The 20,889-nt window shown below is 43.4% G+C and overlaps 1 protein-coding gene across 6 annotated transcripts in view; it reads left to right on the top strand.

Moving 5' to 3' along the window:
• SYT6 (synaptotagmin 6) overlaps positions 1-20,889 on the top strand; it is a 71,542-nt gene that overhangs the window by 8,745 nt on the left and 41,908 nt on the right. For 5 of the 6 annotated variants that reach the window (XM_072644413.1, XM_072644416.1, XM_072644412.1 and 2 more), the window contains 2 exons: positions 2,925-3,196; positions 5,319-5,877. In XM_072644413.1, the coding sequence (XP_072500514.1) occupies positions 2,934-3,196; positions 5,319-5,877 (822 nt within the window). In that variant the 5' untranslated portion in view covers positions 2,925-2,933. Of the gene's footprint in view, positions 1-2,841; positions 3,197-5,318; positions 5,878-20,889 lie in introns of all 6 variants that reach the window. The other variant, XM_072644417.1, reaches the window with a different exon arrangement.

Here is a 20,889-nt window from a genome sequence, read left to right as displayed (position 1 = left end):
GAGCTAAGACAGAGCTCAGAGGTCATCTAAATCATTCCAACCTGTAGAATTTCTGAAAGCTCAAGCTTCAGGGGGTTCCGTTTCCCAACCCTACCCCCTAAGTGAGGAAAGCACAAGTTACCCCAAAGGCCTTGTACTGTGCTACATAAGATCATAGATTTAGGACTAGCAGGGACCTTCAGGGTCTTCTAAAGTTTAACTTCTTCATTTTACAGATGAGGAAACTGAGTCCAGATAGGTTAAATGTCTTGCCTGTGGTCACATAGGTAATAAATATCAGAGAAAGAATTCAAACAAGTTGCTTGACTTCAAATACCAAATCCATCCATTGTTTTCTTTTGGGATCCTTCAATAGTCAGGAGGATTCCTGGTAGTTGTTTGAAAAACCGTGTGTGTGTGTGTGTGTGTGTGTGTGTGTGTGTGTGTGGTATGCATGTGTGCATGTGTGTGTGTGTGTGTGTGTTATTTATCCCGTGTCCTCACAGTGAAAGGAGGGTTAAGGGAATCTTTCTTGCTTGTGCTCTATAGGTGAGAATGGGTACCACTGGATTAACCGTAGCAGATCCATTGTTGGGGTAGTATTACCTGTCAATAGCACTCGGTATACCTTCCTAGCCTACCCTTTGAGCCATCAGTCACCCCAAACCTCTTGTGACCTGGGGCAATGGTATGAAGGCTGGCTGGATTTCAGTTCTGATGCCTTGAAAGCAACTGAATCCATCACCCTAGTCTCTGCTATTGAGGTGAGCTAAACAACCCTGCCTATGGCAGAGATTTGTGAGCTTCAGTCTTTCTCCCTGAAGAAATTCTCCTCAAGAAAGCATCCTCTGGTCAGCATAAAACCAGCATGAAATTTGGGGTTATCATTCCTAATATGTGACCCCCACTTGCTTTGAGTCACAGCCTTTAGAGCAGCAGCCTGGATTCATGTGTTTCAGAGAGCATTCAAAATAGCAACTACCCAGATCAATTAATCTAGATTCAGGTTTTTGTCAGACTGAACATTTAAATGCACTGTGTTCCACAGATTCCCTCCCCCAACCCCATTCACATTAAAATTCTAATTATTATCAGAGAAAAGAAGGCACGATCAAAGGGAAACAAAGTCCTAGAAATACCTTGTATTTTAAGGTGACTCATATTCTTAGGGATTACATCCAGAACAGCTGTAATGGGGAACAGATGTGAAGTATCTAGAAACGCCTAGCTACGTAAAATAAGGACACCTTTTTAGCTGATTTTTCCTTGAATTGTTGTTGGATGGCTTTTTGTTTACAAAGCTCAGTGTGGGCTCTAAAAGGGACCAGAAAACCAATTTTCCAGGCTGTCTTTTGAGGAGAGACCAATCCCAGTTCATCTGGAGATCTGCCCCAATGCAGCCCTCTCCACACAAGCCCTATCCCTACTCCCCCCCTCCCTGAATTTATGGTACATGTGTTGTTGGTTTATCAATTCCCTCACGTAATGACTTAGGGTTGTGTAATAGCTGTGGTACAATTATCTTGGTACTCTCAGTCACAATAACACCATAGGTACAAACCTACCTTTGCTCCTCTCTTCTGAAGTCTAAAGGCCATTTCTTAGCCCCAGGCCCTCCAGAGGAGGAATATTAGGGCTAGGAAAGGCTCATTTCAGGTCCCTGGAGCCTCATTTAACTTGTTCCCGGGAGTCTTAGATATTCACCTATTGTCTCAGATTCATAGAATCATTGAATATTAATGCTGAAAGGGACCATAGCAATAATGTATATATAATAAAATCTCTTCATAAGGATGAGAAAATAGAGGCCCAGAGCAAGTGAAGTAACTTGCTAGAGTTCAGACAAGAAACCTAGGCCAATGTAATTTGATAAGGCCCCAGTTCTGCCTGGAAGTTTGAGTGGGAGGATACTCATTTCTCCTCCTCGGTTCTGACCTCCTCTAGAAAGGCCCCCTCTAGCCTTTCTTCCCAGAGTCAGTACCTACTTCAGGTGTGGTAGGTATGACCTTGGTTTGGATGGTGGGATAATATGGGTAGTTTGGTTAATATTGTTTCTAGGAGGTAACCTCCATTCTCTACCCTACTCTAATTAGCAAGTCCCTTCTTTGGGGAGCAGTGGGGGAGGGGCCTCTTCCAGAGGTGTGATGGGAGAAAGGGAGGGAGGGATTCATCTGGCCTGATTTCATAGGTCAGCAGTAACTCTAGGGTGCTGTCCCAGGCCGCCCACCATGACATCTAAATGAGAAGGTTTTCCAGTAAGACTCTCAATTATCCCCATGAGTGAATCCAAGCCACAATACAATAATCTCAAATAACAGATAATCCCTACTACCACCACCACCAAAAAAGGGAGGGGGAAGAGGCATTCTCTTTTATTTTATAGTATATGCCATGCTCTGAATTAGCACATTTCAATTCAAGTCAATGGCATTAAACATGACCAGCACTAGGGCACTGTGAGATTCAGCTATAATCTTCAATGAGTCTACTTGTTTGGACTGTTATCAATTTATTTTTCATTCCTCAAGAATGTACCAGCCACCAGGGAGACAAAGCAGCCTAGATGTATACCCAGTGGTGGGGCAACCTAATCAAGGCAAAAACATTTCTGCAGAGAATCCACATGATGGAAAATTGAGAGTTGGCTGGAAAACCATTTTTTTTCTTTGACCTGGCAGCTTTCTCATGACCACTCTTTTCTTTTCTCCTTTCTTTGTCCCCCATGTGTACCCCCTTCCTGCTTCTCCTGCCAATGTCATTCCCTCTCCCTCTTCACTCCTTACCACCTTGTTTCCTCTGCCATCTCCTTCCCCTGATTCTGTCTGTCTCTGTCTCCCCTGCCTGCCCTGTCCCTGCTGGTAGGCGCCTCCGTCAGCCTCCTTGCTGTGGTAGTTATTGTGTGTGGCGTGGCCTTGGTGGCAGTATTTTTCTTTCTCTTTTGGAAGCTGTGTTGGATGCCCTGGAGGAACAAGGAGGCCTCCAGCCCCTCTTCCACTAACCCTACCTTGGCGGCCCCCCAGAGTCCCAGCCCCAGCCCCAGAGACACGATGGCCGACAAGCTGAAGGACCCCAACACCCTCGGCTTCCTGGAGGCAGCTGTGAAGATCAGCCACACGTCGCCAGACATCCCTGCGGAAGTGCAGATGTCCGTGAAGGAGCACATCATGCGTCACACAAGGCTGCAACGGCAGACCACAGAGCCGGCCTCATCCACCAGGTAAGAAGTCTACCCTCTGGCCTCCTACAAACACATACCACCTCTTTCCTTCCTTCATCCCCACCCCTGTATTTATGTGGAGGTGCAGAGGAAGGGAAAGGGGGAAAGGAACAAGCATTTATGAAGCACCTACTGTGTGCCTAGCATTGTGCTAAGTGCTTCACAAATATTTTCTCATTTGAAGATGGGACAAGATGGTTCTTTTTAGCCATATGGAAATATAAACTTTGGAATGTGACTTGGGGAGCATGTCAAGACCGGCAGGTTAGCTAAGAGGGCAACGTTGTGATTATTGGAGTAGTTCATCAGTGGGGGTTTCCAAGAAGTGAAATGGTTGTGTGTATCTGAAAGTTCCTTCTCTCAAGCCCTACTCTCACCTCTGTGTCTTTGAGCTTGGCATACCCTACAACTAACATAGATCCCAGCTCCCACCTGCAGGTCCCCTTCTCCCCACTCTACCTCTTGAAAAGCTTCCATTATTTCAGGGACTAACCTAGGTTCTACCTCCTACATGAAGTTTCTTACCCACCCCCTATCTGAAAGGGATCACTCTTCCTCTTCCAATCTCTCATAGCCATTTGTATTGTCTTATCTCCCATTGGTTGTGCAGGTTCACTACCACTCAACTGGACTATTGCAATGTCCTCCTAATAGTTCTTCCCATCTCCCTGTCATGTGCTCCCTCCTCCAAGTTCCAAACCATCCTTCACTCCATTGCCTTCTGCATAGAACTGGTTTTATTACCATGCACAAAAATCTTTGGTGGTTCACTATTGCCTATTAAGTTCAAATAGTCAAGGCATCCATACTGTGGCACCTCCCTACCTTTGCAGACTTATCCAAAGCCATTCATACTCTGGTTGTTCAGTTGTATCTGACTCTAGGCGACCCCATTGACAAAGTCCATGGGGTTTTCTTGGCAAAGATACTGGAGTGGTTTGTCATTTCCTTCTCTTGTGGTTCTCCATTTTACAGATAAGGAACTGAGGCACATAGGGGTTTGCCCAGGGTCACACAGCTAACAAGTGTCTGAGGCTGTATTTGAATTCAGATCTTCCTGACTCCAGGCCAGTGCATATATGGAGCCATCTGGCTGCATACTCTCTAGCCCAACTTGGACTACTCTTACACTGCCCTACCCTGTGTTTTCCTTCTGCCAAACCTTTATTCAAGCTGTTCCCCATGCCAGAAATGCCTTCTCTACTCCCCAGTCCCTCCTGTTTGCATTCTCACACAGTGTCTAAGGTCCAAATCAAATGCCATCTCTTCCATGAAAAATGCATTTCTGTAAGACTTCATGATTTCCCAAGCATTTTCTCACAATGCCTCTGAGATAAGTTATACAAGGATTATTATACACATATTACCGATGAGGAAACTGAGAAATTTTTAGAGCCAGAGCAGGTTCCAAGTGCCCTGATTCTAAGCCCTTTACTGATGTGCAACACAACTTTCCTGATTCCACTCAATTCCACCTTCGCTCCTTGGTCCTCAAAAACCTAAATTTATTTCACTGTCTTTTACATTTACACAGTTTTGTACTATTACTAATAGCTAGCATTTATATAGCGTTTGAATGTTTGCAAAATGCTTTATAGATATTTATTTAAATTTTATTTACTATATTATATATACATTATCTCATTTGATCCTCACAATACTGTGAGGTAACTATTATTATCCCCATTTCACATATGAGAAAACTGAGGCCCAGAGAAGTTAAATAAATTGATCGCATAGCTTGTAAAGTGTCTGAAGCAGGCTTTAAACTCAGCTTTCCTGATTTCAAATCCAACACTCTACACTATGCCAGCTGCCTCAATTATCTATGTAGAGATCTTGTCTCCTTTCTAGATTTAAATCCCAGGAGGCCAGTGACCATGTCCTTTCTAAATTTTGTGTCTCCCCTAGCACCTGGAACAGTGTTGTGTACACAGTAAGTGAATAATACATGCTCATTGATTTTAAATGCATTGAATTATGAATCCTTAAAGGCAAAGAACTGTCTTTTTTCAACTCTGTATTTCCTGGTACCTAATTCAATGCCTTGCACATAGTAGGTACTTAACTGTTTGTTGAATGAAAACCTGACCTCTCTTTCCCCTTCCCTGCCTGCTCCCAGGCATACCTCCTTTAAGCGCCACCTGCCCCGGCAGATGCACGTTTCCAGTGTGGACTATGGCAATGACCTGCCCCCTGCTGCTGAGCAGCCTACCAGCATTGGTCGCATTAAGCCAGAGCTGTACAAGCAAAAGTCCGTGGATGATGAGGAAGGCAAGAATGAGGCTGCCAAGACTTGTGGAAAGATCAACTTCAGCCTGAAGTATGACTACGAGAATGAGACCCTGGTTGTGCGGATCCTGAAGGCCTTTGACCTCCCTGCCAAGGACTTCTGTGGCAGCTCAGACCCCTATGTCAAGATCTACCTCCTGCCTGACCGCAAGTGCAAGCTGCAGACCCGTGTGCATCGCAAGACCTTGAATCCCACATTTGATGAGAATTTCCACTTTCCTGTTCCTTACGAGGAGCTGGCTGACCGGAAACTCCATCTCAGTGTCTTCGACTTTGATCGCTTTTCCCGCCATGATATGATTGGGGAAGTTATCTTGGAAAACCTCTTTGAGGCCTCCGACCTGTCCCGAGAAACATCTATCTGGAAGGACATTCAGTATGCCACCAGTGTGAGTACCTATCTATATGTCTTACAGTTTCTTGGGGTAGGGTTGGCATCTCTCAAAAGACAGCTAGGCCTTTTTCTGATGGTCTGTTGGATAACTTCCAAAACAGGGAGGGAGAAACAGGGGACCTTGGAAACTCTTCCCATGAGTGCCTGGCTAGCTCTCAGAAAGTTACCTGAACCTGTTCCAAGCTGTGGAAATGAAAACAGAGCCAAAAGGTTAGAGCATAGAAAGTGATTTATAATTCTGGGGCTTCTTTTCGTCCTTTATTGCATATTTTGAGACTTTTCCTTACCCACCATGCCTTGGTTTCCCATAGTAAAACTGGGTATGTATAATTCATGTACCCCAAGAGACAAGAGTAAGAGGTGGGGTGAAGTCAACCAGATAACAATACCCACAGGTCACATTGCCTTTTTTTTAAGTGCTTGGAACAGATAATAAAAGCCAGTCGTAGTCTCTTCTCTTGGTGAGCTCTAAGATCTAATAGGAAAAAGGGACAAATCCAAATGAAGATTTATGGATTACATTTGCAGCAATGGCATGAAAACCTATGGATGCTAATAGAACTGTCAGGAGGCTTATGTGTGGGGTCTGGGGAGGGTCCAAAGTCATCCCAATGCATTAAGATTATTCAGAGAAGGCTTTCTGGCACTCAGTCTCCAACAGGGTTTTAGCAGTAAGGAAAGGCATGGCTTAACAAAGAGATAGGGGAATGAGTTTCAAATGGGATATTTTTAGCCACAAAGAGCCACAGGCCTGAAGGCCTGAGGTTTTAGTCCTAATTCCTATGGCCTTCAATTACCTACCTTTTCCAAGTCTGGTCACTGTTTGTCCATTGGTGGAAGGTTCTTCCATATGGCAGAAAAGTGTCCCTGAGGGCCTTTGACTTGGTAGATATTGTGTTCAGAGCCTTTTTGGTGCAGGTCAGGTGGCATATACAGGTGCGTGGTAGGTGATATATGATATCACTGGTGTTACTGGACTTCCTTGCTATATAGTATAGTGGTAGCTAGAGCTAAGTATCATGGAGAATCTGAATATGCTAGCAGGGTGAACATCTCCAGTTACATAGGTTTGGATAGGGTTCTTTTAATGGTTGCCTGCTGAGCTCCTCTTTTGTCCAATGTCGCTCTGGAATTTGGTGCAAAGTAATTTTTTGCACGCTTGGCCTTCCTCTTTCATAGAAGATATTCAATAAATACAAGTTGGATTGAATTTCTAGAATATATTGAATGAAGGTTCTAGGGGACTATAAGCTCCTTGAGGACAGGAATTCTTTCATTGTTATCTTAGTATTCTCAATGCAAAGCACAGGGTCTGATGTGTAGTTGGTACCTAATAGGTGCCTATTAATTGATTAATTAGGGAACACACGCTACCCTGGTAAGGAAAGGAAAGAATTGTTGGTGAGAGAGACAGATAGACACACAGAGACAAAAAGAGGTAAAGACAAAATGAAAAGAAAGTAACTGCTCTCTAGATGGTGTCTGTTTCTACCCTTAAGAGGCAACAGTGGGGCAGCATCTATCTACACACACATACATACACACACACACACACACACACACACACACACACACACACACACTACTTCTAGAGCTGGTGTCAGTTCCAGCTGCCAGTCATGGAAGTAATAATGCTGCTTGCCTGGAGTTATCCATTTGTTTCCCCAAAGACCCACTGCTCACTCCACCCCCAGGGCTCCTGTCTAGCCTGTCTAGTGGCTTCCCAACACTCCTGCTCCTTCTGCTTTCCCAACATTGCATCCCCAACAGCACAGGCATCAGGGCAAGGAAGGCAGGTAAGAAGGAATGGCAAATTCAGTTGGCCCAGAGTCCCGGAGCTCTTCTCTATAAATCATTCGGAAGTTTACATCTGTTACTGTTCTTGCTTCTCAGACTCCCAAGGGACAGAATCCATTATGGTGACTGTATACATCCTGAAGAAAAACTCTCTCCCTACCTTCTACTTAAACACAATGCAGGGGAATGCCCAGGGGAAAAGAACAGAGAGGAGGCAACAGGCATCTGCCCCAGCAGAGGGGCAGGAGGTGAAGTAGGAACAAGAAAATAAAGAAGTTATTAGGCCAGTTACTTGTGCTCCAGGTGATACTGTCCTGCAGGGGTGGGGAACCTCTAGGTCCTCAAGTGTGGAACCTAGGGTGAGGAGCGTCTAGGTCTTCATGTGCAGAACATAGGATGGGGAACCTCTAGGTCCACATGTAGCCTCGAGGCCACAGGTTCTCCTCCCCTGGCTATCGTCTTTCTACTTCCACTTCAGGAAGGAGATTTGGGAGAGAGAAGAGGATTTCAGTGGGACCTACAGTGGACAGAGAACTAAACTTAGGGGTCCCTTAGCTCCCTGCTCTGTTACTAACTTAACTGGATAATCTTGAGCAAGAATCATCATCATTTTAAGCCTCTATTTCTGCATCTGCAAAACATTTAGTAGTTTCAATCATGTACAACGCTCTGTGATCCCATTTGGGATCTTCTTGGCAAAGACACTGGAATGGTTTGCCATTTCCTTCTCCAGCTCATTTTACAGATGATGAAACAGGGTAAACAGCAAGGTTAAGTAACCTGCCCAGAGTCACACAGCTAGTAAATGTCTGAGGCTGGATTTGAACTCAGGTCTTCCTGACTCCAGGCACAGTGCTTTTTCTACTGTGCCACCTACCTGCAAAATGACAGGGTTAAAATAAATGATCTCTCAGATCCCTTCCAGTTCCAACATTCTGTGATTCCGACTTCAAGGATAAGTAGATCTTGACCCAAGAGCCTAGTCACATTACTAGGAAGTCCGGCCCACATATGAAGAAGTCTTTCTAGTTTGGAAGGATCAGACAGAGCTTATGCTTCCAAGAACCCAGGGTTATAGTTACACCCTGATGAGACACCAGGAGCATAGGATCATCAACCTTGAGCCAAAATGGACCTGGATGTCACATGGTCATCAGGGATGACACAAGCTTAAGCCTTATCAGTCTCTGACAAATCACTCTACTCTGCGGTATTCTAGACCTTGGGGAATAGAAAGTGTTTGTCTGTTCATATGACAGGTGGGATGATACTGCTCAGTGGTTCAGTGGGTAGGGTGCTTCGCCTGGAGTCAGGGAGACCTGAATTCAAGTCCCACCTTAGAAACTTCCTAAGTTGCTTAACCTCTGCCTCAGTTTCCTCATCTGTAAAATGGAGGTAATAATAGCACCTACCTCCTAGAGGTGTTGTGAGGATCAAATGAGATCATAGTTATAAAGTATTCAGAACAGTACCTGCAACATAGTAGGTGCTATAATCTTCATCATTATGACAGTTCTTAATCTCAACTCCCCTAAGGAGTCTGTAGATAGATTTTAGTGAATTTATGAACTTAGATGGGAAAACAATTATATCTTTAGTTCACTAACCCTTGCTTTTCTTTGTAATCCTATGTATTTTATGCATTTAAAAACATTATTCTGAGACAGGGTTTATAGGCTTCACCAGACTATCCTGAGGGGTCTATGAGACAAAAAAAGGTTCCAAAGCCCTATATTAAATGATTCTACTCCACAGTCAGGTCCCTGGGTCTCCTGTGGGCCTGCCCTGAGAGGTATGATTCCCCATATTTGCTCTCCTTTCCTGAATGGTGGCCAGTTTCACTCTTCTGAAGTGAGCCTGACAGAATGCGGGGGCCTCTTCCAAGAACAGATCATCTTGCCTGCCTTAAGACATATCCCCTGCCACTTGGGGAAGGGGGAAGGGAGGAGGAGGAGGGCACAGAGGGCAAGCAGGCTTTTTGGTTCATACTGACTCTTAGAAATTCCAGTTTTCTCCTGGCCCTGAAGACCTAAGTCAGCCTATCTACCGGATTGATGGATGGAGTATGAAGAAAACTAGGGTAGTTACTGAGGGGATGGATAGAGATGAAGGACCTGCCTGTGGCATCTCTCCGCTCCCATTCATCCTGTGGCACGTGCCACCTGATTATTAATCTTCCGAAAGTATTGTTTTTATCATCTTACTTCCTGCGTAAGAACTCCAGTGCCTTCAGAATGAAGCCCAGACTCTTTGGCCTTCCACAGTGCTGTAAGAAGCCCATAGATTGTACCACACTAGGCCCCTGCCCAAGCTCCACTTAAAGACTGTTTTCTGGACCTTTCCTGGCTTAAGAGTGATTTATTGATAGTAACTGTTGCTGTTTCCCTCCAGGCCTGATTTAGTTATTTTTCTTAGTCTCATTAAAGGTGCCATCCCCTGAACACTTCTTAAACGCACATATTCACTGAATGAGCATTACCTCACCCTAAGTGAGTATCAAACAGACCTTGGCCTAAAGGGGCCAAGGTCTTCCATTGCATCCTGGGCTGTCTCCAGTCATCCTGATGAATATCTGGTCGCTGAATCCAGATGGCTCAGGAGGAGAAAGTGAGGCTGGTGACCTTGCACAGCCCTCCCTCACTCAAAACAAAGTCAGGTGCAAGTCATGTCATCATTTCTCTGACAGCATGGTCTGCTTCGGCAATGAAGGATGAACACAACAGCAACAACATGAAGCTCAGCCTATGCATCCAATGTTATCTTGACAAAAACCCTTTGCTCCACCTAGGCTGATCCATTCCACCAAACTTACTCTGCTCATACCCACTGCTAGGCCTTACCTCACATTGTTCCCCTTACCTAGAATGGCCTTCTTCTTCCTCTTTGCCTCTTCCATAAGGCCTTCCTACTGCTATTCTCTCTCCCATCATCGCCTTCTCTAGATGTATTGTCTACATCAGAGGTATCAAGCATCCAGCCCTCCGCCACATCATGGGGCCCTGCAACGCTGCTGAGTGTAGACTGAACTAGATTAAAATAGAATTAGAAAATATTTAGCAAGATAAATAAAAATACAACAAGACACAACATTAACGTGGTTTTCTAAATCAGCATGTGACCTGTAGAGATACTTATGGACAGTAAAATTACCCCTTTTCCATTGGAGGTCTGTATCACTCTTTTTGGGCAAATAATCATATCCTGCCTGATATAATATTCTAATTAATTTACTTATGTCTAATTGCTCCAACAAAACTAGGACATTCCCAAAGGATAATGTCCTATGGAGAATCTTATTTTTCCTGTTACTGCCTCACATGGTTCTGTCTGTCTCTCTCTCTTTCTCTCTCTGTCTTTGTCTCCCTCTCCCCCTCTCCTTCCCTCCCTATTTCTCCCTCTCTTTCTCTGTCTCTCTCTATCTCTGTCTCTCTCTGTCTCTGTCTCTCTGTATCTGTCTCTCTGTCTCTCTCTCTGTTTTTCTCTCAACATAGTTGATGCTCAGCAACATTTGAGGAGGGAGGAGGTTGGTACAGACTTGTGCTTTTATTAGAGTAGAGTACTCCCAAAGAGTAAATTCCCTCTACTGCTGCTGATCATTGCCTTATAGTCCTAGAAAGTTGCTTAGAGTTATAGGAGGTTAAGTAACTTGCTCAGGATCCCCCAGTCAATATGTGTCAAGGTAGGATGTGAGCCCCATCTTTCTGACACTGAGGCCAGCTCTGTAGCTACCAAACCATAGTACCTCTCACTCCGGAGAAGGCTCCGTAGTAATAGCTTACATTGGATACCATTTCCTAGTTTCTAAAGCATGTTCCTCACAACAGATCTGTAAGGCATGAAGTACAAGTATGATTATTCCCACTTTCAGATAAGAGAACAAACTCAGAAAGGTCAAGTGACTTGCAAAGTCCCCCAACTAGTAAAGGTCATTAGAGTCAAGACTTGCACCTAGGTATTCCCACTTTAATTCCAGTGAACTCTTCCTTATAACCAATACTGCTACTTATAAAAATAACTCATTTGTGTGATACTTAACAATTTTCGAAAAATGTCTCTGAGACAAATGTGGTTATCCTCATTTTACAGATGAGGAAATCGATGGCTAAAAAAGTTAGCTTTGCCCAAGGTCATGCAGCTAGTCAGGGGCCAAACTGAGACTTAAAACCAGGCCTCCTATTCTTACACTCTTTGCATTTGAATGAGTGGATGAATGAAACACAATTTAGAGAAAATGCTGCGCATAAATACTAAGGATACTTGTATAGTAAAGAAAGGATCAGGATTGGAATCAATTCTATTGATTCAGAATCAGAGAAGGCTTCCTGAAGGAAATACTGTATAGCACTTGATACAATGAGTATCAAGCCAGGTTTTGAAGGAGGGTTGGAATATGGCTTGGTGAAAAGAAGAAATAATAAGTTAGAATGGATAAACACTGTGCGGATAATGTGGCTGGATGTAAATGCCATACTGGGAAATGATATAAAGTAATGATGGGGAAAAAGGGTGACAAAAGAATCACAGATTTCATGCTGGGAAGGACTTTAGAGACCATGTAGTATAACCCCGTCAATTTCCAGGTGAGAAAACAGAGGTTCAGAAGAATGACATTACTTACCCAAGACCATACAGGCAGACATTGTAAAACTGAGATTTAGACACAAGGCTTCTGCTTTCAAATCCAATGCTCTTCTGACTGTACCATGCTGCCTTTGGGAACTGAGGGTGCTATGGTGATTAGAAGACTTGAGAAAGATCAAGTAGAGCAGATTTGCTTTGGGGTCACATGTATTCTTTAGATACTGTTCCAGTATCACTTTTCATTCTTGTAGTAAGGAATCCAAACAGGTAAGGACCAAGGTGACTAGATGCCTACAGGATCATAAAGTCATTCCCCCATTCATTTTCAGCTACTGGATGGTAAACAAAATGAGCCCTGAGAAGTGTTTTCAGTAGAATCTTAGAGAAAAATTTTTTTAAATGCTCCTTTACTGCTTGCAAAATGAACAGAGCCTCAGGGCACATGTGCTCATATCTGCTCTCCCACCCCTCACAAAATTCAGAGACTATTTAATTAGAATTTGCTTTCCACATTGGTTAGAGACAGGCTGACTGATTCTCCTGCTTCAGCTTGTCAATTCTCTTTTTCCAAATACTGAATCATAGAAACTCGTGTTTGGGAGCATGATCTTAGGTGGTCATTATCTTTCCTCAAACAATGGTGGGCCTAAGCAGGAGACTCTCTCTCCTTCCCAGCTTATGTTGTCTCTATTTATGTTCAAGAAGGACCATCAGTAATTTACCACATTTCCCAGCTTCCTCTTACCTTCCTCCATGGACTTACATTGACAAAAATAAGGGCTATTCCTTACCTCTGCATTACCCCCCTACCCTGACCCAGCCTTATTATTTCTATATAAAGCTGTAGATTTATCATTTTAATGGAAAAGCCGTCATCTGGCTTTGCCAGCATCTCTGTAATATTGTCGTTATTGCTGAGGAGACCTTAGACCCTCATGTGTACAGCGCGACTAATCCTACTATGGATTCTGTTGCACGAAAGGTGATGAGAATTTGTAATTGGCACCATAAATATGCAGTGTGGCGGTGACCCTAATGAATTCCTCATCTTTCTGCCTGTTGCAAGAGTCCCAATCAGTCCAAAACTAAATAAGAGTGGGAGAAGGGAGGCAGTGGTTAGGGGAAGAAACAGTACTAATGACACTCTATGCCTTATGCTTTGAGGTGAGGGAGGAAGGCAAGGAGGCAAGGTCTTTAAGGAAAGGAAATGGAAGCCAGAAGAGCTGGGTTTGAGTGCCCACTCTGCTACTTACTAGGTGTGCAATCTCAGGCAAGTATCTTCACTTTTCTGGGCCTCTGCTTTCTTATGTGTAAAGAAAGTGTGGGGATTGGATGGACTTCTAAGATTCCTTCCAGCTCAAATGGTCTGTGACTCCACCACAGTGCTTTAGAGAAAACTCTTGCTTTTCTGGCTTTTATATCAAACATGTTAGTGTCAACAGCACAAGTAGAGTGAGTTATAGATTCCCATTATAGAATGCCGGGTTGTTGGGCCTCATTTCAGCACACCTTTTCTCTCCTAATAAATGTAAAGTATAGGCCCCCCAAAAGATAGATAAATAGCTAGGTAACTAGCTAGCTAGATAGATAGATGGGTAGGTAGGTAGATAGGTAGGTAGGTAGATAGATGGATGGATGGATGGATGGATAGATAGATAGATAGATAGATAGATAGATAGATAGATAGATAGATAGATAGATAGATAGATAGATAGATAGATAGATAGATAGATGATTGATTGATGAATGGATAGATGGATGACAAATAACTTATTAAGTGCTTCTTATGCTCCAGGAGCTGTCCAAAGTACTGGCAATACAAATAAAAGAATAAAGATGGTTCCTACTCCCAAGAATATTATATTCCAAGAAGGAAATACAAAACAAAACATAAAGTGGAGCTAGGAAGTGGGGGAAGTATAGAGAAAGGTTCTTATGCTGTAAGTGGGGGAAGGAAGCAGCTTGTAGAGATATGGAGTAGTCTGGAGAGTGAGTTGAGCTGGGCCCTCTCAGAAATGGCAATCCTTAGAGAGAATTCTCAACTGTTTTCTGGGATCTGGAGAAGTCCACAGTATTGGGGAGTTCATATTCTGACACAGAGGAACAACGAGATCAAGGGGGTCATGAACTAGTGCTTTCTTTCTCCTCAGATTTGGTTCAGTCCTGCACTTATACTGACCATCATCCTCAACCCTTGCCTCCCTCTCTTTGCTCAGCAGGGGAAATTAAAGACCTATAATGTTAATAGGAAATTAGAGAGGGCATACGGTCACATCACTAAAGGCAAACATGGAATGGGTCCCTGTATGATTGGACTTAACAAAGGATTTGTTGCTGGAGGTGTTCTCTCCCTTTTAGGCTACTAATTCATAGAATGTTAGAACTCAAAGAGACTTCAGAGGTCATTTAACCCAGCACCTTTGGTCCCTTTTTGCTCCTGAAACCCATCACTTGAGGGGGGCAGTGTGGGATTCCTTTGTGAGCACTTATCTTCTGCCTTTTTCCTATAGTTTCTTCCTGGTGATGTTGATTTTGGTATTGTCATTCCAAGCCCTCCCATGTGCAGGTCCCTGTCTTGACCTGTGAGGAGGTTGAAGGATGAGGATAAAGATGGAGATATAGCATTTCTTCCTGGAAAAGACCCAGGCTAATAGGGGAATAACTTAAGAAGACTTCTAGCAATATATATAAATACATACCAAATAATAGGTTCCTAAGTTGTGGATAGAAGATAGGGTCTGGAGTTAGGAAGACCTTATATTCAAATCCAGTCTTAGATACCTCCTAGATGTATGACCCTGAGAAAGTCACTAAATCTCTGTTTGCCTCAGTTTCCTCATCTGTAAAATGAGGACTTGCACATGGGAGGGCTTGGAATGACAATACCAAAATCAACATCACCAGGAATCAACATCACCAACAACAGCACCCACCTCCCAGGGCTGCTGTAGGGATCTAATGAGGTAATAATTGTAAAATGCTGAGCATAGTATCTAGTACATAGTAGGCACTATGTAAATGTCAGTGGTTATTCTTATTATATGCATATTCTTCTAAAAGGATCCAGTATAAAGCACTGAATAAAATTTTATCTGGACTAATTAGAGAAGGCTTCCAGGGGTATTTGAGGTCAGGTCTGGACAGGGCTAGAATAGTTGTACCTGGAAAGATAAAACAGAAGGGGAGAGGAAATTCAGCTGCCTTCTTCAGTTGCATTTGGAGAGTGAAGCTTTTGGTCAGGGCTGAGAATCTGAGAGGCAGAGAGATAACAGCTTCCTTTGGACAGGCTTAGACTTGCATCTACATCACCCCAGGCTGCCCCAGTGAACAAACTATGTCCTCTCCAACCCCAGTCATGCATATTGAGGAGAAATTTGGTTCCCTGGACGGACTTGCCTGGGTGAAGAAAATTTCATTTCATTTCTTTCTCACCCCTAGATATTCAGGTCAAAGGAAACTCCATAGTGGCTCCCACACTTCTTCTCATGGTAGGTGCAAAGACCAGCAATTGACCGACGATGGATCCCACAGCTGTGACTCACAAAATTGCATTGGTATAGAAATTTTCAAAGCACCATTGACTAGGAGCTTTAAATGGCACCTTCAAAGGGCTAAGCTTAGGTTTGAAGACTCCCAGCTTTAGTCTCTGCATGTAGGAGGACTAGGTGGGAGAGGGGGTTATAACCTTTAACGAGAAAGGTATAACCTGGTTGTTCTCTGACTCTTCAATAAGTCAGCAAGGCTTGAGCCCAGAGAAGACAGACAGATAGATAGAGAAAGATAGATAGATCATTTGGAATGCTTAAGGACAAATTCAGGTCCTTGAAGAAGTTAATAATCTAGTAGGAGACAAAAACAGTCAAACACATAATTATAAAGATGAGTTGAGAGTTAGCATGGTGTTGTGAATAGAACACTGCTCTTGAAGCCAGAAGAATTTGGTTGGAATCCTGGCTCTGATACTTATAATTTATGTAATCAAAGGCAAGTCCTTTAGTCTCCCTGAGCCTTGACTGTAAAATGGGAATAGTAATTGTATTACCTAAGATAAAGGAGTTATATTCAGACTTGGTCAGAGCACATCTGGAACTTTGTGTTTCAGTCCATGGTACCACGTTTCAGGAAAGCTATTGAACAGCTGGAACACATCCAGAGACGGGGAAAGAGGATGGTTAGGGAAGTGGAGGCACCATTGGTCTATGAGATTCAGTTGAAGGAAATTGAGATACTTCACTTAGAGACTAGGAGACTTAGTGGGGAATGTGATAGCTTATCTTGAAGTTTTTAAAGGGCTGGCATGTAGAAGACTGATTACAAAATAACTCAATGCCAGAGCTGGAAAAGACCTTACAAATCATCCAGACCAGTCCCATCATAAAAAGACCTGGGTTAGCCAGTGAGATAGTTTGAAACAAGCTACCAAAGGCTGCCCATAGAGAGGCTATTATGGTCTTCTACAAACCAAGACATAGAAGTCCATACCACTTGACCTTTGAGGGCAGAAACCTAGAGGGTAATAGGTGGGAGGTGCAAAAGGACAAATTTAGGTTCAAAATTAGAGGAAACTTCTTAGATATCAGACCTGTCTCAAAAGTGGATAGAAGGTCATGAACTTTCTAATGTTGAAGGACTTTAGTAATAATAATGGTAGCTAACATTTATGTAGTTTACAAATTCCTTGACATATAGTATCACATTTGGGTTTTACAATAACCCTCAGAAGTAAGAGCTATTTTTATCTTCATTTTACAAATGAGTCAGCTAGAACTGAGAAAGGTTAAGAGACTCTCCCAGAATCACAGGGCTAGTTTCTGAGACAGGATTTAAATTCAGGTCTTTCTGACTCCAGGGTCAACATTCTAGCCACCTAGCTACCTCCATTTTAAGTGGATCATTCGTCAAGGATATTGTAGAGGGGATTTCTGTCCAGATATGGGGTGAACTAGATGAGGTCTCTTTCAACTCTGGAATTTTACCAGGGGTGGGAAATCTGTGGCCTTGAGGCCACGTATGACCCTCTAGGTCCTCAAGTGTGGACATTTGACTGAATCCAATTCAAAGGGTCACGCTTGAGGACCTACAGGGCCACATGTGTCCTTGAGGCTACAGGTTCCCAACCCCATATGATACCCCCGCTATTGATGAACTGTGAGCAGCAGGAAAACCTGGATTTCAATCTTACCTATAACACATACTGGCTAAACGAGCAGAAGCAAGTCACTTCATGCTCCAGATGGAAAAGAATGCTGGGTTTGGAGCCAGAGTAACTGGGGTCAGGTACTTAATGTGCCACTTCTAACTTGTACTATTATGGACAAATCACTTAACCTCTCTGATCTCAGTTTCTTCATCTGACAAATGAGAGCGTAGATTAAATGACTTCTGAGGTTCTTTCCAGATCTAAATCTATAAAAACAATGTAGCTTAACTTCTCAGTACCTCGAGGCATCTCTCTAAGATTCTAAATTACTGATGAGTGGCCAGTCAATATCGTTTTGGGGGTGCAAGAGGAGTCTTCATAACAGGAGTTCCCTGTTCTGATTAAATTACAGGTCTTAGATCAGAAAGGATCATAACCAGAATCGAAAAAGGTAGAAGTACAGAGAGTCATCTCGAAAAGGTCAAAGGACAAATCCTCATCCACAGTCAAGTCCCAAGAGTGGAAAACCAGGAACTGTACCCAGGCTGCCTGCCCAGACGAGAGACAATTTCTCTCCCAGCCTGCAGCCTGGGCTGCCTCACCAGCCTGCTCTGAATAATAGATGAAGAAAAGCCAGTCCCAACCCAACACAGAGGCTGAATGAGCCACCATGGCTGCAGCCAGCTCACTGTCAGTTACCCCACCCCCTGCCCTCAGCTCAGTCAGGCCTAGGGCTGGGGGCAGGGTGGGGGGCTTCTACATTAGCCTGTTTAGCAGCCAATTGGCAGGAAGCTGTACAGCAGCCTGATTGCCTTTCCTGGATTTTCATTTATCCCCGGTCTCTTGAGCCTGGACTCATTATCTTCATTATTCTTTGGCTCTAGCATAGTGCTCCTCCGTTTCCTTCCTACAGCTTAGGGGTGGGTGGAACTCTTTAACCCTTAATATTCTGTGCACCCCAAGCCAACTGAGGCTGTAAACAGCTAACACTCCAGCAAATTCTGTGTCTGGGCTGGTCCAAGAGCAACACCCAGGAATCAATGACAATCTCTTTGCTCCAGGAATCAATGACAATCCCTTGCTCACCTAATTGACAAGGAAAGGCAGGAAGAAGAAAGGAGTGAAGACATTTCTTGATGGAGCAGGGTACATCAAAGTGATGAATCACTTTTGCTGATGACTAACAGGATTATCATGTAGTCTTCTCTAGCCCTAGAATAACTAGGAAGCAGACCAAGAGGAAAGAAAGATGCCAGAGTCCCTGGCAGGTTGGACAAAGCCTGATCTCAGAATGATTGAGCCAGGGATCTGTCCGCTCCCTGCATACTGAAGCCCAGATTCAGTGTCATATCTGTGTTCTAGTGCCAGTGGCATCTGGAAGTTGAGAGTTAGAAGCAGCTGCTTTGGGTCCAAGGTATAAAAAGTTCTCAGCTTTTCTGAGAAAAAACTTAGCTAAAAATTCATGTGAAATAGAAGCCATGTGGCATGTTACACCTTTGCAAAGCATCACCATTAGTCTCTCTGTGAAGTTACATGGGCATCTAGGTGGCTCAGACCTGAGTTCACATCTGGCCTCAGACACTTACAGGCTGTGTGACCCTGGGCAAGTCACTTAACCTCTCTTTACATCAGTCCACTGGAGAAGGAAATGGGAAAACATGCCAAGTCCATGAGGTCACAAAGAGTCAGATACAACTGACCTATTGAACAACTACAACAACAGTAAGGTTACCCAAGGAGGAATGGATTGTTCTTGTCTCCAGGTGAATGGATCTGCATTTACCAAATCTGCATTGATCCGTATTCTGTCACTCAGTCTTTCCTGGGTGAGAAGTAATTGGTATCTGTACAAAGAGAGTGAGGAGTTTCACAAAGGGCTTGGGAGAAGCATTTCTAATTGACCCATTTGAGGACCTGACCTTGGCTTCATTAGTGCTATGTGCTAATCAGATGAACTCAGTAGCTACAGCATAGGATTAAAATGTTTTCACTTATTATTTCCCAGTTAAGCTTTTCACAACAGAAGCTTGGTCCTTCCCTCTGAAGCCTCGAAGGAATTGAATTTACAGGCCACTGGGCTCATGAAACAGATAAAAGAACACTTCTCTCTCCTACACCCCTAAAAAATATCTTGCAGTCATTGACCAAGTCTTGGAGGGTTCTTGTAGATCCAAATTCCTTTTTTTGTGACAAGGCTACATTTATGTTCTTTCCCCCTCCTTTTTTTTTTTTTGCCTTGAAATGACTTAGAGAAGATGGATTAGTCAAGTAGCCAGAGACTCTTACTATCAAGGGAAAATAGAGTGATTGAAGTCAAGTGACCCAGGGCAAACTACCTTATGTCTCTAGACTTCAGTTTTGTCATCTGGGAGATGAGGGCATTCAATTGCGTGATCACCAAGGTCTTCCCTTCCATTTCTAACTTTCTATGATTCTAAGAAAACAACATACCATGGCCTCAAACTAATAAGGCCTTCATTGGTATTCTGTGCACCAGAATGGTATAGATATCTAATCTTTTCCTCACAAGAAAATGAATGGGTAATCATTTGTCCTGAGCCTTATGCATCAACAAAAATCCATTTCTCTAACATGGGGCACTTTATACTTTGCCCCTGATTCTTTCCCCTGAGTATATATGCACTTGTCTTGCAGCTCCTATTGCCCGAAAGCAAACAGTGACATTTTCTCTTGGAGAGAGATTATTTGGTCACAAGGGAAACAAGCAAACCTCTCCTCTGCACACAGTTGTAGATGCATTGTATCCCATAGTCCTTCTGAAGGAAATAACCTCACTGTATTCCCAGTGATTTAGAGCAATGGAGCCATGGTGCAGAAGTGTGACCAGAGATAGAGCAACCCTGGTCAGGGAGCTTGGTGGACTCTGGGAAGCTCTGTAATTTTCTTACAATTCTGGCCTGCTTTCATTGTATCGTTGTCGTCGTCGTTGTTTTTACCAAATTCTCTGGCTTGATTTTTCTCATTAACCTCCTGTCATGTATGCTGCGTGATTCAATTCAAGAGACATTTGTTTAAGGGGGGCAACCAGTGTGGTATAATGGAAAGAAGAGAAGGGGGAAGGAATAAGCATTTCTCTAGTGTATACTGTGGGCCAGACACTTGACAATTATTATTTTATTTGATCCTTTCAACAACCCTGGGAGGTAGGTACTGTTATTATCCCCATTTTACAGATGAGGAAAATGAGACAGACAAAGATTAAATGACTTACCCTGGGCCACCCAGCTGGAAAGAGTCTGAGGCTGGATGTGAACTCAGGTCTTCCTTACTTCAGTCTGAGTCTGAATCAGGCTGATCCACTAGATGTCACTTAGTTTCCTTGGGTCTCATCTGTAGAATGAGGGGCTTGGACTGATTAGCTTCTGGGGTCTTTCTAGCCCTTATAGATGGTTTCCTAAGGGAAACTAGGAAAGATTTCATAGAGTAGGTGACACAAGATTTGGGCCTTGAAATAGGAAGATTTTAATA

The sequence above is a fragment of the Notamacropus eugenii genome, chromosome 2, assembly GCF_028372415.1.
Source record: "Notamacropus eugenii isolate mMacEug1 chromosome 2, mMacEug1.pri_v2, whole genome shotgun sequence".
NCBI classification, from domain to species: Eukaryota; Metazoa; Chordata; class Mammalia; order Diprotodontia; family Macropodidae; genus Notamacropus; species Notamacropus eugenii.
This window is presented reverse-complemented; position numbering and strand designations above follow the sequence as displayed.